Below are 16,078 nucleotides of genomic sequence, written 5' to 3'. Positions count from 1 at the left end.
GATTTTGTGTTTCTTCTAGCATTAACTTTCTTGTAGCTATCTGGGCAGTCACTTTGAAGCTGTCTGACTCGTTGTATAAAATGTTTATATTGCACCTTCTATGTTAAAGCCCTTACTTTTCATTTTTGAGAACTGTTGCCAGTCTTTCATTACCTTCATTTATATGAAGATGGTTATTTATTTATATTTTTAAAAGCCACATTTCCCAATTAGCTCTTAAGCAGAGGCTCTATTCATTTTTGACAAATGAAGCAGAGTAGGAGACTTGTTTGGAGAAGTTTCCACTTTCAAATTGTAAAATACCTTAACATTTTAGAATATTAACACAAATGAGTTAGGGTATAAAAGACTTTCCTTAAAAATTACACTGTGCTGCTGGGTAGTAATGGCACACTTCTTTAATCCCAGGACTCCTGAGGCAGAGGCAGGCAGCTCTCTGGGTTCAAGGCCAGCCTGGTCTACAGAGCGAGTTCAGGACAGCCAGAGATACACAGAGAAACCCTGTCTCAAAAAACAAACAAGCAAAAAAAATTACACTGTGAAATTAGGTGTTTATTTAGTCCTTTTGATGATTATCAGCTTTGGGAATAATTCCTTGGAGAGAATGCAGAAATGCCCCTATTTTTTTTTTTTTTGATCCATTTCTTTCTAATGGAAAGAATGACTATCCTTGCTTATTGTGTATGGAAAATTCTCTTAGAATTTTTTGTGTCTTCTTATTGGTCTAGCAGTTTAGCTTATCCACCTTCTTACATATCCTTGGTTGTTCTGGTATGTCAGAGACTATGTACTAAAAAGGTGTGATTTGGGGTGTGGCAGTGTAACTCATATAATATTGTTTTTAAAAGTGTAGAGTAACTTAAGGTTTAATTGTCTGCATTAATTTTGTCATGTACTAAATTTTTCTTGTTAATTTTCCTGAACTGGATTGGCTCTTACTCTTTAAGTCATTAGTCTATAAAGTGCACAGTTATATATAGATTATTCGGGTTAGGGATTCTGTAGCAAAAGGAACAGTTAACCTTATAAGTGAAATTCAAATCTTTGCCTGATCAATTCCCCTAATCACAGAGGAAGTCTGCATTTTTGCTCTTTCCAGGTAAGTAGGTTGTAATTCTAAGCGGTTTGGTTTACTAAGCATGATTAAGACACCCTTCCCTTTGAGGTTTACCCTTTCACTTTAAGGTACAACTGTTTATCATCTTAGGTCAAAGGTTATAAAAAGCAGTCATCAATTAGAGCTTTATTGGTTGTAATTGGTAATGCTCTGAAAGGAGCCAGCTGAACTGAATCTGATAATAAAAGACTCTTTGTGAAAATATTTAATAAATTAACACTCTGTCGTGGACCGGGGAAGCTAATTATAAAGGCCAAGATTGTTAATCATGATGTTTACATTCTTCAAAAGCACAGACTGCTCCATAATCATTAGTCCTCAGGTTTCTTTCTTTTCTATGTTTAAACCCCAGAGGGGATGCTCTTCCATGCCTCCTGCCTGGGTATCGCTGCAGGAGGAAATGCCAAGACAAACACTGGTTATATGGGCATCTGAAAAATAAACAGGACTCTGCCAGAACATCAGACTGCCTCTGCTCTTTCCTAGAAGGGTCAGAAGTTTATGTAGATTCATTTTTGAATAAAATAAAATTTATTTTGGATAAAATAAAAAGTGGAAGCATTTGGAAAAAAATATTTTTAATGATAAATTGTCTTGAAGAGAAATTACCCTTTCTTCATAGCTTATTTTCTAAGATGTCTTAACATTGTGACATTGTTGTGGCTTTTGAAATGAAGGCATTTTTCTGACCTTTAAAATAGGTTCCCAGAGTTGTGACACACACCACCCTGACTCCTGAGTGACCCTGCTGGGGGAACACTCTGAATGGGTTTTTTTTTTTTTTTTTTTTTCTCATGGTTTATTTTTTTTTTATATTTAAAAATTTCCATCTCCTTCCCTCCTCCTCCCCCCTCCCTCCCGACCTTGGTCTGAATGGGTTTTTACATCTGGGAACAGAATGTTTCTAGATTTAAGCAATAGGGGGCATCTTGGGGTTGTTCTTTACATATGTTCCTGCAGTCTGATCTTTAGGGCAGTTCTAATGAAAGAAACCCTGCTTTGGGCCTGCTGTGCAAATTAGCCATCTGGTGAAGTGTAATATCCCGCTGAACATCATTATGGGGCCCTAGGAAGAGTGCTCCCCTTTACAGATGGACACAAATTAAAATCGCCCTTTAAGTTTTTTTTTTTTTTTTTTTTTTTTTAAACTCTGAATAAACCTGTCTCCACTTGGTTGCTGTGACAGTTAAAAGAGTGTTCCAGCTGCAGGCAGGGTGGTGAAATTACAGGCTTTGCCCAAATGGAAATATTGCTTCCTGTAGACAAGCCGGAAGAACAATGGTGTGCATTTCCCTTCTTCTGTTCACTTCTTTGTTCTTTGTTTAGATGTTTTGCTGTTTCTTAGTCTGAGGGTTATTTTCTTTACAGTGATTACTAAAAAAAAGTCTTTCATAGTCGGCATACCATAGAAATAACTGTTCCGTTAAGACTTGTGGAGTCAGCCAATGTTCTAGTCAGTATGCCATTGAAGAGGATATAGTGTCTGTCCTCTTTTGCATACTTTGTAGAATTATTGCCCACATGAGGCGGCTTATTGATGTCAGCTTTTTACCATTTCTATAACACTACACAAAGATTCCATTATTATTTTAAGACATGAGACTCAGTAACTACATGAAATAGGTGTTTGTACTTGGTTGTTCCATAGGATCCATGAGGTATTTTCCCTGCCTTACTGTCAAAAACAGTCTCTGTGGCTTTGTCTGTCACCTGTGCATATCCTCCAGACACTATAAGTCACCTCCATGTTAGTCATGGTGTCTAATACAATGCAAGTCTTCATAAGGAATGATATACTTGCTGTTTAGGGAATAGTGACACAGGAAACAGCCTGCATATGTTATGTGTACAGTTCTGTGGATTTCTAAATATTTAAAGAAAATCTATTATATTTATTAATTTATCTCCTCCACCGCCTTGCATGAGTGTGTAGACACATGCCACAGTATTGTATGCTGATCTTAGGACAGTTTGGAAATTAGTTCTCTCCTTCCTGCATGTGGGACTCCAGGGATTGAACTAAGGTTGTCTGGCTGAGATATAACCTGCTGAGCCAGTTTACCATTTACCATTTACCTCTTTTTCATTTTGGAATATTTGTGACCCATACTTGGTTGAAACTACAGATGCCCACATATATGGATGGCTAACTAGATATGGTATACATTTTATCAGTATGAGGAAAGGCATCCATAGATAGGTTCTTTGTTTGACCTTTCTTTCTTTCAGTCCTAGGCCCACATGATCCCAATTGTTTGATGGTGCACATTTGTAACCTGTATCTGCAGAATGTGTGTTTGAACTTGGTTATAAGCCAATTTTTCTGCTCCTTTATACCTAAACACAAAGCCTCACCCATTTGTTCACATTGGATGGAAGTATTCATTATGTTTTATTCCTGTCTAGGCAAATACTTAAACACATGAAGAATTCAGGCTTTTTACTTGTATTTTATTTTCAAATATTTAATGTGATTCTGACATTTGTATGGTTGGAGAATATGTCTTTGAGGATAGTTATGTGGATAAAAGATGTTGAAGGATGTTTTACCGTGCGTCAGTGATCTTTAACCATGTAAAGATTTGTCACTTGTATTAGTTTAATAAAACACTGATTAGCCAGTAGTGAGTCAGGAAGTATAGATGAGGCAACCAGAATAGGAGAATTCTGGAGAGGAGAGGCTCAGTCTGCAGTAGTCACCCAGTTGCAGAGCAAGCAAGATGAGAATGCCTCACTGATAAAGGTATCAAGTCACATGTTTAACACAGACTATAATTACAGATTAATGTAAGATGTAAGAGTTAGTTAATAAGAAAGCCTGAGCTAATAGGCCAACCAATTTATAATTAATGTAGGCCTCTGTGTGTTTCCTTGGGACTGAATGAGTGCATGACTGGGCAGGACAGAAACTTCTGTCAACAGTGTTTTCCAGGAAGAGTTCAAAAATAGGAACATATAAAGTGTGCTGCTACTTCTCTGTGGACATGTGTGGGTGAGATTCAGGTTTCCAGGGGGTTAAATTTAGAGGAAAGCACACCAATGAGTGCATAGTAACCATTACCAAGTGTTGTGACTGTGGGTGGCCATTTCATGTTTCCTAATTTTTCTAAAAGTAACATTTTACTTTTGTAATTAATAACAATTTAAACATGATAGTTATTGTGGAAAACACAAGTAGCAAAAGATTTTTTTAAAAAAGAATCATTTCCATCAGAGTCTGTCAAAGTGCATTATTTCCTGGCAAAATCTAAAGTTGATGATTTGGTTTAGGGAACAATCACTGCCATTTATCCCAGGCTTATCTCAGGGTGTAATTTAATACTAAATATTTAAATGAAAATTGACTTTAGTAAATGGAATACCAAGTGAGGTGAGGTGTGTAACAGCTTGAGACTGAAAGGCGAATATAAACACAGAATCAGTGAGTCCTGAGACCTTGATCTTAGGGAAGTGTCCTGTTAGTTTCCTGGGGGCTTCTGTCACATTGTAATCAGTTGATGACCTTGTTTCTAAGTTATTTATTTATTTACTCTTAAGAGATACCTTATTTAGCTGTGTTTGACACCTAAAAGGTGGGGCCAAGAAGATCAGTTCAGGGCCATCCTCAGCTACATGAGAGCTTATGTCAAAACAACACCCTCTCTACTACAAACAAAACAAAGAGATATCTTTGTCGGTGTCAGTATATTAAATCATATCAGCCAATTACACTATAAAAATGTTTGCAGAAAGCTTATCTAACACACAGGTTTTCTCTATAAATCACATTGTAAGCCTTATTGAGCTTAGGAACAGTGGAATACATTTTATTGTTACAGGTAAGGGCCATTTTAAAGGGCAGAATAATGATCAAAAAGCACAAAAATGCATACATAGAATGTGGCATTGGATAGGCCATGAAAGTGATACAGGTTTACAGTGTTTGACTGAAACAAAAGGTGGCGTTTTGCCTTGTTTGACCTTAACTAAGAACATGTGCATTGGATAATTTGAAGTTTTAGAAATTCTTCACATAGCTATGAATATTTTTGAACAGGCTCTGAGTATTGATTTTGTAGTTCAGCTAACTTTTAACAAGTGATGAATTTGCAAGTTAAGAGTTTTTGCACAATGAAAATGCACTTTATCTTTTCCCCTGTGTTCCTTTTTTTTAAATGAGATGCCGTCAAACTGTTAACCCAAGATAGAAATGATGTGTGAGCTCCTGTTCTTTATCACAACATCTACTTTGTTCATGTGCCTTTAAATGCATCTCAGAACTGTCCATTCGTCTGCCCGCCCTCCCTCCCTCCTCCCTCCCCCCATTCCATTCCAGAGGGAGAGCCAGGGTCTTGTAATGTAGCCCAGGTTGGTCATGATTCTCCTGCATGTCAGTCTTCCCATTGTAGGACAGCAGGCTTGTGCCACTGTGTTGCATTTCTTACTGACCTCTTGGAATCTCATTCGTCCTTTCTTCATTATCGTCTCTATACTCAGAGTTCCAAAATGTAAGAATTTCTTCCTATTATTATAGCTATTGCCAAATAATGTACGAATTCCTCTAGCCTTGTCTTTAGCTATTCCTCTACCTCACCATGGAAAACTTCCTTTAGGTTCTTAGTATGTATGATGGGTTGTTTTCTTTGAGTTTCAGTGTATGTACTTCTAGGAATATTCTTTTACCTGGCTTACTTTTTTCTTTCTTTTCTCTCTGTGTCTTTTTCCCTCCCTCATTCCTTCTATTCCTTCCTTCCTTCCTTCCTTCCTTCCTTCCTCCCTCCCTCCCCCCCCCCCCCCCTCCCCCCCTCCTTCCTTCCTTTCTTTGTTTTTTTGAGACAGGGTTTCTCTGTGGCTTTGGAGCCTGTGTCCCGGAACTAGCACTTGTAGACCAGGCTGGCCTGAAACTCACAGAGATGGCCCTGCCTCTGCCTCCCGAGTGCTGGGATTAAAGGCGTGCGCTGCCCCCCTCCCCCCGCCAGCTCTAATTCTTTCAATTTGTATAAATATTAGGTCCCACCTGCTCCCTAAACATTTTCTGTCAGTAAACTAACCCTTTCTGTTCCTCCCTTCTCCTCTCCTTCAAAACTATAGAATCTGTTAGTGATTCTGCGTTTGGAGCTAAAATGAAGCCCCTGTGTTCATCTAGTGACCTGTTTCTGAATGGGGAAGTACTGCACTCAGACTAGACTGGGCTGCTTCTTGAATTTGCCTTTAGACACCAAGTTGATAAAATTGGCAGAAGGAATAGACTTATTAAAGGTGAATTATTTAATAGCCACCAGGGATAATCCAACTCACCTTTGTAAACTTGGAAGCCAGACTTATTAGATAGGTTGGTCCTTTTTCTGTTGAAGGAATATGAATTTGATTTTTATATAGAATTTCCTCTTGTATATTCTCTATCATTTACAAGAAAAAAATCAAATTAGTGCCTGATGGTCTAATTAGAATGGAGGCTTTCTCTAAATACACAGCTATGTGTATCTTGGCTCTGAAGATTGTTTAATATGTAATGTCACACTAGGATAATAAAGGTCATTTAGGGCTGTTAACCTAAAATGAAAAGCCCTCCAGTGTATACAGCATGTAATTGACATTTAACAACACCAGTATCCTATGTGTTGGTAACAAGTAGGGAATAACTTTAGCATATCAAATGGCAGTTTCCACTTGTTACTTAATAATTTGAATAATTTCCTTCCTCATTAAATGGTGAATTAATAAAGTGATGAAACAGTCATGCTAATATTTGATTTCATTTTATAGATAAGAAGTACTTGTAGAGAGTGATAATTACTTTAGCAGTTTATGGTGTTTGTTTTTAAGGTCACAGGTCTTAATAGCCATGATCTAGGGGCCAAGTTCATCTTGCGACCTGTATCTATTTAGCCTGTGGACTGAAACTGAGTTTGACATTCTTAACATAAAAAAGTAAGACTTCCTGAAATATAAAAATTATAATATCCTATTTCGGTTTCTTCAAGGAAGGTTTTTGGGTACATGCCACATTTCTTTATGGTTGTCTGCAGCCATCTCAGCATTGCAGTAGAATGAGAGAACAAGCTGCTGGTCAGCCTGGAGAAGCAATTGTCCTCTTTATAGAGGTTATTTGCCCAAAACCCACCCCAAGCTGTGGTATGTTTGTTCGATTGTGAGTTCAGTTAGTGTTCTCAGTTCAGGTAGATGATAATATAACAAAGAGGTCATGCTGAATAAGCTTCAACTTTTTAGGTGGTGGAAGAAAACACCCTAGATAATTGCCCGAAGAGAGGCTGCTTTCTTCTTACCACCTATTTTATCTCATTTATCTTAAAATAGTAGGACGTGTATAAATGCTTGTTTTTGGTTAGGCTTCATATCTCATTAAGTCCATGTAGCAGCTGCACAAGGTTGAATCTTTTTCTTTTGTGGTTTTAATTTTCAAACTTTAATTAATGTTTGATGGAGTAAAGTAGGCATTTTCTTGAATGATGACTGATGTGGAAGGACCAGGCTCACTGCTTATGGTCTCACCCGTGGACAGGTGGTTGGTTCTGGGTGGTATCAGAAAGTAGGCTGAGCAAGGCATGGGAACAAGGTTGAAATCTTTACACATGAATAGGATACTGCACAAGCACAAATGAATAGACAGTGGAATTTAAATTATCAGCAAGGAGTCAGAGCAGTTGCATTGGTAGGACGGGCAGAACCATAGCTAGAATATAGTCACCTGGGTCTAAAATGTGCTCTTAGTCTTTGTGGGATCTTTCTACTTCTTTTACTGATTGAGAAAAGTTTTGGGTTAAGAACATTTAGTCACAATGGGTCATATAACAAAACCCTCTCAGTTTGTACTATTTTCCTAGAGCTGCTATAGCAAGTACCACAAACTATATGGCTTTACAACAACAGAAGTTTCTTCTATCCCAGTTCTGGAAGCTTGAATTACAAATTAAAAGCATCTTGGCATCTTGGAGGCCACACTCCCTTTTGAGACTGTGGGAAGAATCTTTATTTCTCCCTGGCATCTGTGGGTCCCAGAAGTTCTAGGTGCTCTTTGCTTAAGTCTGAGTGGCCCCACCTCCGCCTCTTTCAGCACATACCAGTCTGTCTGTCTGTGCCTTTCTGGGTCTTCTTGGTAAAACTTCACCTGAGGAAAGGATTTGTCATCCTTAGCTCTTGTCTTTCTTACTTTGAATCCTATCTAAGCTATTTTTCATTCTGGGCAGTTTTCCTTCTAGAATGTTCTATTTGGTTTTTGAAGGGACATTTTCTTACTTACTGTAACATTTTACTGTTTTTTTTTAACTTTCATTTTAGTGAAAGTTTTTTGTAATTACTGACTCAGAAACCAGTCTTGGTATGCTGGAGCTTTCATTGTGACCATGTTGTTGTAAATGTCACTCCTGTCTATGCTTCAGGGTTTTGTGATTAGGTTCAATAAATGGTCATAGTTATTATTTGTGATTATCATCGTTACAATAGTAGGTTTTGAGATATATGGTGTTCTTTAAATTCTACACCTGAAGTCTGCTCAATTCTTATCCATTTCAAGGATAATTGGTGCAATTATGTTATTTCCTCTTGCTTGTTTTACAGGGTGCCCGAGAAACGTTTGAAAATTACTACCGAAAACAGAGGCGAAAACAGGCTCGTTTGGTGCTCCAGCCTCCGTCAAACATGGTAGGCTTGCTACCTGCACTTTCTGTACTTTTACCCTTTTCTTCCTGGTAGCTAACTGTGCATACATGTGTATGTGTGTGTTTGTCTGTTTTTATGTGTCTGTGTACATTTATGCATGTGCACCTGCCTATATGTGCTTGGTGTCATTCTGACACAACTTTGGCAAATGCTCCTTGAAGTAAAAATGGCTGTAAATGTTTCTTGCCTGTTATGTGCTATCCATTATTTTATGTTCTAGGTATGTATCAGTTCACTCATTTCCATTGTTAATTTGTAGAATTGTGGCATTATCATTATACTTACCTTATGGTCTATGAGATTAAGTTTCCCGAGAATATGTAACTGATTTTCGCATCTAAAAGTAATAACACAGAAACAGTAATTTTGCTTTTTTTGTTACAGCATGAAAATTTAGATGGCTACAGGAAGTATTTCAATCAAATTGTAGGGTAGGTACATATCTAAGTTTCTATACTTTTGTAAGAGTTATAAAAGATATGCCTTTACTTTTGAAGTTTTTTGTATTCTTTTTGGTAAATTCAAGAGAAAAAATAGATTTTTATTTTCTTATAATTTAGAAGGAACATCTTCTGGGTCAAGGTAACACACACCTGTCAGTCAGTGCTTGGGGAGGTTAAGAGACAAGTGTCAACCTGGGCTGCACAGAGATAAGCTATTTCAAAAGCAAACAAACAATGAAAGGTACAGCTTACTCTTTTTAGCATTGTATTTTTGGAGGATGCTTTTATGAGTAAATAATTAAAAATGGACTCATAATGTTATTATACTTGATGTTTTGTTTCTTCATTCTTTGTTCCAATATGGAATGAGATAATTAGCCACATTGGAAGAATTTTTTCAGACAGTAAAATATTTTAGGCCTAGAAGAATTTAGCAACTTTGTCACAACAATTTGGTTCTGTGCTAGTCTGAAAACAACTATGTATGGTTCAGAAATCTGTGAGTAAAACTGTTACATTAAAATAGCCATTATCAAACAGATTGCTGCCAGGCTGATTCCACAGGATGGGATGAAGTAGTTGTTCTTATCTAGAGTGGACATAGTAGTGTTAGGGTTACTGAATGAAAAACCCCATAAACAAGCAGCTTTTTCCGACTATGAGATGGTAACCGTGGTTAGAAGAAAAGGCAGCAGAATTTGATTATTTCATCGAGCTTACTTGACTACTTCTTCTTCCTTCTCTCACTTTTTCTCTAGCTTTCCTTCATCAGATTTATATTGCATCCGTGTAATGAGTAACCTCCATTATGCCTATCATTGAGGGCTGAAGGATGTAGCTATTGTTAGAGTGCTTGCCTAGCATGCATGGGTTTCATCCTCAGCACGGCATAAAAGAAGGTGTGGTGGCTCACACCTGTAATCCCAGCACTGGGAATGTGGAGGCTGGAGGATCAGTAGTTTAAGGTTATTTTTTGCTATACAGGCAGTTTAAGGTCAGCCTGAACTACATGTGACATGAGACCTTGGGTATGTGTGTGTGTGTTTTAGTAATTTAAAAACCTGCTAATTAAATTTTCTTTAGATTTGAATGAGCAACAAGGTAACTGAAGATATGTTTTAAATGCACAATAAGCTAAAACAAGGAAATTCAAAATATAAATATTTAATTTTAAAAAATATCTCAGTCTGAGTTTTTATTTTAAGATAAAGTTTCATAAAGTTACTTTCAGAATCATTCTGTAGCTTAGGCAAAGCTTGCTTTAGCCTCCTGAGTTTCTGGAGTTATAGACCTTATTAGGGGAATTATTTTTGATGTGTTATATGTTTAATTCTTAAAAATCTATAAATTTCTACTTAAAATTAGCTTCTTGAAGGGTATTATATTTTAAAACTACTTTGGAAGTAGGGTCTACAAACTGTATATACTTTTCTCTTTTAAATTGTTGGGCTAGTGGTTGATAGAAATGATACTTACATCTTGGTAGAGTATCTAAGATATTCATATGGTTGTAGACACATGTTCAATATGTTAAGTAATTTTATTTATAATAATGAATAGCTTTCTTCAGAAAAAAAAGTATTCTCTTTGAATTAGATGGCAACTGCTAATGTCAAAGCTTAGTGGTCAAGCTATAGCAACTGTATTCTCTGACATCTGTGTTTTCTCTTCCTAATCTCAGCTTTTTTGTAGTTGAAGATCACATTTTGCATACAACCCAAGGCTTAGTGAATAGAGCCTACATTGACGAGTTGTGGGAAATGGCACTTTCAAAGACCATCGCAGCATTGCGCACCCACTCGGTATGTAGGGCACCACAGGAAGTGCTTCCTTACCGCTGAGAATCTGCATAGTGTTTGGTGTTGCACTGATTTCATTCAACATATATCTCTTTGACAGTCCCTGTTTGGAGATTGTGAAAGTGATTAATTTATACTTCTGAGTTCTGTAGCACTGAGCTTGCCTTGTTGATGCTATCTGCAATAAGAAACAGCCCCTCGTGTCTATCCATAATTCTTTTTTGTGTCAAGCAGTGTTCTGTGTATTTTATATACTTCATTCTCACTGTATATAAAGCAACATATTATCATTAGTACATTGTTATGTGCTTCCTATTTATGTGCTCTTCACATTTATAATATTGCTAGAGAATTGCTGTAGTGAATGTTACTCTCCTTACTTCTAGCTCTACAATTGGCCTTCCTCTCTGCTTGCCTAGGCTGAGACCTCTAGGCTTTTGCTGGCCAACTACCTGTTAAACTTAACTCAGTGGCAGGATAGTAGACAACTTACTAAAACTTTAAAATGTCAAATTTTTTTTGTTGCTGGCTGTTCATCACTCCTTGAACACTTGTCCATGGTAGTCCTTCACTATTCCTGTTTCTTATGCCTGGAATACCACTTTATTGATATTTGCATAAAATACAACTTCCCTAGTCTATTAGTTTAATTTATAGCCAGTATCTCAGTAGTTTTATTACTGACAGGGTGTATATCTTACATTGATTGAATGTATAATGTTTTAAGTCAACAGCAAATAAGAGCTTTAAAAAGCTTTAAAAAGGAAGTTTATCGATTTAAAAACTACAAGTGGAAACAAGGATTGAGAAGAAAATGATTGTCATTGAAGTCGCAATGCTTTCCTGAGTGGGAGTGCTGAGGTTCTGATGAGCATATCTGAGAGGTTCTTGGCAAGCAGCTAGTATTTCCTGGGACTGGTGCAACTGCAGTTACAGCTGTTACCTTTATTGTATATGTTCTATTCATAACGTGAAAGGATATAAAGCAGAAGAAAATAATGGAAAGATACCAAAATAAACCTGAATCTAAGATATAAAAATAGTTCTCTGGAAATTTATGAGCATCAAATACAGAAATTTAATTCAAAGATAAGACTACATGCCATTTCATGATCAAGAAGACAAAGTCAAAGTCAGAAATTTATCCCATAGTCACAAAGACGTGGAAAATATGAAGGAATAGTTAAAAAAAATAGGGATTGTAATTGGAAAATAGCTGCTTGAGATTGAGAAAATACAGTGTCTAACCTGGTGCCTGTAGTAGTAGAATAGCAAAGGGGAAAGGGTTCATTGAGTGACAGTGAGGAAATTGACAGCCAATCCAGACGGACAGACATGCAGACTCTTCATCATGGCCATCACATTAGTTAGTCCAATAAAAGGTGAATTACATTCAGAAATATTTAATGTACACTTCAGGTTAGTTCAAATAACAGGCTTTAATGCCTACTTCAAGGAATTGAAAGAACTCATGCAATAAAACACATGGAAGGAGCTCTGGGGAAATTAGAAACTTATAAATAGAAACTTAAATTAAGATGACTTGAGTAGGTCCATTTCTGTCAATAACCCAGGAAGTGTGGGAGAGCTAGACCATGACACTGCCTAGAGCAGTTTTCACATAAGGAAATGCGAACAGCCTAGAAAGCAGAGAAAGAAGAGATTCAAGCAAGAAGTTGGAACTATTTTGTATTGATATTAGTTTTGACATAAAAAAGACAAGGGTCCTTTAGAAGTAACATAGACATAGAAAAAATACGTGGTAATAGGAAAAACTCAAATACATACTCATTATTGGGACATTGAACATATTACCATCAGGTCTTGAGAGGTTACATGGAGAACAAATAATAAAGTTATAAGTGAGGAAATTGGAATATCAGAATTGATGAAATTTTAAATTAATAGTATATACTCTTTATTGTTCTTGTGGAAACTGTCTTCCAGGCCAAATAAGTAATCAGATGTGTGCAGGCAAGTTTATATGGTACTTATTTGCAATTTTTGTTTTCTATTTATGCTTATATCCCTTGCACTGTTTAATGTCTTTTTTTTCTTTTTGTATAATTAGACTTACCTAAGTTACCTGTCTTAGTGATTCTATGTTTATCTGGTTTAAATGATCATATCTTTGTCTTTTTCACATCATCCTTTCATTTTATTACATAATTATAGTTGTTTGTCTTTAGTTTTCATAGTGTCACCAGTGCAGTGTTTGGTCAGGTTGTTTTCAGTATTTTGTATTTTCTAATGTTTGCATATAGAGAAAGATAAACATTTATTTTGAAAATGGCTTTAGACACACACCACAGTTTTGATACAGAGTGTTTTGTTGTTGCTCATTTTAAAATAATCTATCCATTTTGATTTCTTTTAAATTTTTGTATTTTAGTTTATTGATTGCTGAGCCATCTTGTTGACCCCATTTTGTTTTCTTCTTTAAAGAATTTTAAAATGTGTTTTCACACGTTAAAGATATAGGTCTTTTTACTGAACTCTGTCTCCTTAGTTCTTCTCTGGTTGAGTCTGTTGTTACCTAGTGCCAGAAAATGGTTAGACCCCTCTAATAAGTGCCTTTACCAGCTGGTGTGTTAAACAATGTCATAAGTAAAAATGCAATGTTTTTATGAGATATTTCTCTCCCTTTTGCCCATTTTCTTCAGTCCTACTGTTCTGATCCAAACCTTGTGTTAGATTTGAAGAACCTCATTGTACTCTTTGCTGACACACTCCAGGTACGTTCATGATTGACACTTGCCTTTCTAGAGGAGGATTCCATCAGCTATAAATTTCTCTCCCAAGCCTGACTCACTCCATTGAGTTTCTAATGTTTATTCTTTTTCTAGAGCTAGATCTTTCTACTTCTTTATAACAGTAATCAAGGCTTTATTTAGACCAGTTATGCTCTTTTAAGTAGCTTCTATTGTTTTTTTTTTCTGTCAGAGGAAAAAAAAATGCTTGCATCATTTGAAAATTTAGAATTTTAAGTGTTTGTAATTCCAACCATAGCACCCATGTACCTTGTAGTATATTTCACTACCGTCGTTTTAGTGATGGTTGGTTTGAACCACATTAGAGTAGAATTAGATATTAGTGAGATAGGAGTAGCTGTACTTTTTTCTCTCTGTTCTTGGAGAATTCTTTGGACAGTAATTTACCATAGGGAGAACTTATCTAAGAGTATATATTGGTTTAAATTTTTATCATTTTCTTTTTATGGCTGAACCTAGGAATTTTGATATGTGTCTTTGAATTTTTTAAAATATTTATTTATTTATTATGTATATAATATTCTGTCTGTGTGTATGCCTGCAGGCCAGAAGAAGGCACCAGACCTCATTACAGATGGTTGTGAGCCACCATGTGGTTGCCAGGAATTGAACTCAGGATCTTTGGAAGAGCAGGCAATGCTCTTAACCACTGAGCCATCTCTCCAGCCTGTGTCTTTGAATTTTTGAGTGCTAAACACTAGATATAAGGGTAGAGATGAACAATTCTGATGTCATTTTTCATTGTTTAAATAATGAAACATCTTTTAGCAATTAATCTTACTTTTGTTTATTTAAAAAGTCTCCTTTGAAAACAAATTATTTTCTTTCAGGTATATGGTTTTCCTGTGAATCAACTTTTTGATATGCTTTTAGAAATCAGAGACCAGTATAGCGAGACTCTGTTGAAGAAGTGGGCAGGTGTTTTCAGGTAAGGGACTGAAGTTTCCATATTCCATTCCTGTCCTTCCCTGCCCTATGCATTTGCACCTTTTCGGGAGATAAGCAAGACTTTACAGATAAAATGAGCACCAAGAGCATGTGGCTTATATTTTTTTAAATGCTCCAGTTTTCCAGAATTCTAATAATTTGTAATGATTTGTGAACTGATCTTCCAAGGCAGCCTATGTCAATATAATAGTACCTGCTATGTTGGGAAAGCCCCACAGTCTGTTTGTTATGTTTGTTTCCTTAGATAAAGCCAGACTTACTGGTTTACACCAAATTATCTTGTCTTCTTACCCTATTGTATAGTTTTTTTTTTCCCCGAAGATCATACTTAGTTTGGTAGTGGTAGTTAAGCTGTCACTGATAGTAGTAGGTCCTTAGGAAAACGTTTTATTTTACAGACAGCGTCTCCAACTTCCCAGATGACCTTGGACTCCTGATCTTTCTTCTCCACCTTTTAAGTGCTGGAATTATTGGTGTATCCTACTGGGTTTGGCTCACTTTTTTGAGCTATCCACTATTTAATAACTCCTGTTATCTCTCATCATTATTTTTCATAAGCAGAGAACTGGCTTAATGTAGTTCATATCGGAAGCATGCTGTTTAAGTAGTTATTGCGACATACATACAATAATGGGAAATTCTTCTGGAACATTCCCTCCCATCATAGGCCTCTTGGGAACAGCTCCTTAGTACACATCTCTTGTCATGTCATTTCAGTTGCTTCTTGTTTTGAACCTGTCCTCTAAAAGAAGAAAGATAAAGCTATCTTCTTATTTTAATCTTAATTTAGTGCTTGAAGTTTTAGCCCCAGCAGTACAACAAGACAAAGAAAAAAAGGAATACAAATAGGGAGGACTAAAATTATCCTTATTTGCAGATTCTCCACTTTTAAGACATCTAGACTCTACCAGAAAACTCTTAGAACTTTTAAACACCCTCAGCAAAGTTGCAGGACATAAATCAACATCCCGGAGTCAGCAGCTATTTAATATTCTAAGAATAGGCATGCTGAGAAAGAACTCAGGATAACAACCCCATACATCATTCATTGTATCCTCAAATATATAAATATAGAAAACCAGGAATAAATTAACCAAGGAGGAGAAATGCCTCCACATTGGAAAGTAGGGTCTCTGAAGAAGTTGAAGAAGACCCTAGAGGTTAGAGGACCTCTGGGTCTCTGGGGCTAGTATTATGGAAATGACTGTATTACCCAAAGTAGCATACAGGTTTAGTGCAGCCCACATTGGAGTTCCAGTCTCTCCTTTACTTCAAGAGTTCTTGCACATTGCTTGTGTTGTCTCCTTGTCAGCTTATCTTGTTTTCAAGTTTATTTTTAAA

The 16,078-nt window shown here is 36.4% G+C and overlaps 1 protein-coding gene across 1 annotated transcript in view; it reads left to right on the top strand.

The window, feature by feature from the left end:
- Exoc6b (exocyst complex component 6B) overlaps positions 1-16,078 on the top strand; it is a 491,547-nt gene that overhangs the window by 225,425 nt on the left and 250,044 nt on the right. The window contains exons 9-13 of the mRNA XM_038319126.1: positions 8,675-8,758; positions 9,161-9,207; positions 10,901-11,021; positions 13,682-13,753; positions 14,620-14,717. Coding sequence (XP_038175054.1) covers positions 8,675-8,758; positions 9,161-9,207; positions 10,901-11,021; positions 13,682-13,753; positions 14,620-14,717 — 422 coding nt within the window. The remainder of the gene's footprint in view (positions 1-8,674; positions 8,759-9,160; positions 9,208-10,900; positions 11,022-13,681; positions 13,754-14,619; positions 14,718-16,078) is intronic.

Source organism: Arvicola amphibius, chromosome 2 (genome assembly GCF_903992535.2).
Source record: "Arvicola amphibius chromosome 2, mArvAmp1.2, whole genome shotgun sequence".
NCBI lineage: Eukaryota > Metazoa > Chordata > Mammalia > Rodentia > Cricetidae > Arvicola > Arvicola amphibius.
This window is presented reverse-complemented; position numbering and strand designations above follow the sequence as displayed.